Consider the following 2,076-nt stretch of genomic DNA (forward strand, 5'->3'; position numbering starts at 1 on the left):
TATGGTTATTAATGGCCCACTCCAATATCCTTATGCTTTTCCCAAATGACGAAATAGACTGGCTGGCACCAAGGAATGTGGAAAAAAATATAAATTAAAACACAGGCACATATACAAAGAAAGTTGCAAACAATTGCTGATAATTCATCACTCTATGCTAATAAACTCACTTCAAAATTCTTATGTAGTAACCATAACAAGAAAGCAACAAATTAAATGATCTAATATGAGAAAAAATTTAAATATACCCTTTGTTATACTTTGTATTTAAATATACCCCTGGCGTAATACTATTGATTCAAATATACCCATCTTCTATTAAGTTTGTCTAAGGTGGACATCCAATCTTACATCCATATATAAAAGACTAAAATTTGAAATATAATATTTTTCATGGTAGCTATAATGGTGGCAATAGTGGAGGAGGGGAAGGAATTTTTAGTGGTGGAAAAAAAAAATTAGAAGGGAGGAGTAAAACGGGTTAGGGGCGCTGGGGTAGCAAACCATGTGGCCTTTTCCGTTTGGACTCAAAATATAACGAGAGATACATTTAAACCTTTTCTGATAGTACATGATATATTTGGCCTTTTCCGTTGAATATTAATTGATCTTCTTTTTCCTTTTTGACCTTATCATGACTGCAGAATTTGTGGATGTGATGTGATGGTCTTCACATAGACACCAATACTCCCAATGAAAGTATCATGTTTGGTGCCGTGGAATCCACCAAAAGAACGATCATCTCCTATTTCAAACTTGAACTCTTTGTAAGGGATTGATGGATGGATCCTAGTGCTGCCATATGGTCCATAGGAACCTTTGTTGGTGCCAAATATTATTGATCTTAAACCAGTTGAATAATTGGTACCACTAATCCAAGTAAGATATTCTGATGGATAATCCAATACAACCTTCAATGAAATATGGGTGATCATTAAATTTATTAGAATAATATTTAGTACTATTCTTCTTACCACCGATGGATGTTGTGGGGTAGTAAGTACCCCTGCATCCGATAACTTATCTCATATTTGAGTCCTAAGAACGAATTCATCTTTAATAGGGATACTTTACCGTCCAAGTGGGACAATGCCGAACATAGGATGGAAAAACCAAAAATACTGAAAAATAAGTGTGCATAAACAGAATTCGTATCCGTCATTATAAACAAATTGTGAGTGCAAAACTTATAAAAGTCTACCCGATACACTAAGCTCCCGCTACACGCGAGATCCGAAAAAGGACTGAACCATAGAAAAAGTAAAAGAGAGGATAGAAACTTACTGTAGTGAAGTTTGTAGTGTAGCTGTAGTTGTAATCAGGACCATGTCTGTCCGACAAAACAGAGTGGCCATTCTCAACGAACAGGAATTGAAGTGAATGAATATAATCTGTGTCAGTAGGATTGCTGGAAAGAAAAATCTTGGCTATTTCACCTCTTCCCTTTTCATCCCAAACAGTTCCCTTCTTTCCTCCCACTGGCCCAAACTTGATCATATCAATTTTCTTATTAATTCTTGTTTGTGAAACGTAGTACTCTAATTGTTATTTATTGCCGTTTTCTGTTGGACACAAAAACTGCCGTGGGCTATAAAGGAAAAGTTAGGTTTAGGATTCAGTAGAATTATAATCACCTTAGGTTTAGGATTTTCTTACCTATGATTCAATAGAATTTTAATCACTTTAGGTTTAGGATTCCTTTACCAATTAATGTTACGTATGTTGATTTTCTAGATTTTAAAACCAAAACTATTTAGAATAAAAAGAGGAGCTGAACACTTATATAAAACAAAGTAATTTCATGAATAGTCATTTAATTTTTACTTTTTTATATTAAAATAACTAAATTTTTTTCTGTAACTAAAAAGGTCAGTACTCAACTTTGCTTAAATATCATAGAAATTAAATGTCTCAATTATTTCCGCTTAGTAATAATCTATGATACTTAGATAAAGTTGAGTAACTTTTTAGTTACAAAAATAGTTTATGACTTTCGTGATATTGAGGACGCGCTAACTCTGTTTTAAAAGGCGTTTCTGGGGCGAGGCGTACCAAAAACGCCCCGCGGCGATGGTG

The 2,076-nt window shown here is 34.1% G+C and overlaps 1 protein-coding gene across 1 annotated transcript; it reads right to left on the bottom strand.

Moving 5' to 3' along the window:
- Positions 1-227: 227 nt before the first annotated feature.
- LOC104105428 (inactive protein RESTRICTED TEV MOVEMENT 1-like) lies at positions 228-1,541 on the bottom strand. Its single transcript, XM_070191836.1, has 2 exons — positions 1,285-1,541; positions 228-911 (listed from the first exon to the last, which is right to left on the bottom strand). Exons 1-2 carry the CDS (start codon positions 1,495-1,497, stop codon positions 633-635), a joined length of 492 nt encoding a protein of 163 aa, XP_070047937.1. The 5' UTR covers positions 1,498-1,541; the 3' UTR covers positions 228-632.
- Between the last annotated feature and the right edge of the window lie 535 nt (positions 1,542-2,076).

The sequence above is a fragment of the Nicotiana tomentosiformis genome, chromosome 12 (assembly GCF_000390325.3).
Source record: "Nicotiana tomentosiformis chromosome 12, ASM39032v3, whole genome shotgun sequence".
In the NCBI taxonomy this organism is placed as follows: domain Eukaryota; kingdom Viridiplantae; phylum Streptophyta; class Magnoliopsida; order Solanales; family Solanaceae; genus Nicotiana; species Nicotiana tomentosiformis.

Excerpts from the sequence above, each read along its gene's own strand:
- LOC104105428 (XM_070191836.1), bottom strand. The coding sequence starts at position 1,497 with ATGATCAAGTTTGGGCCAGTGGGAGGAAAGAAGGGAACTGTTTGGGAT. Across the intron at positions 912-1,284 it reads ACACTACAAACTTCACTACA|GTTGTATTGGATTATCCATC; the intron begins GTAAGTTTCTAT and ends ATTTCATTGAAG.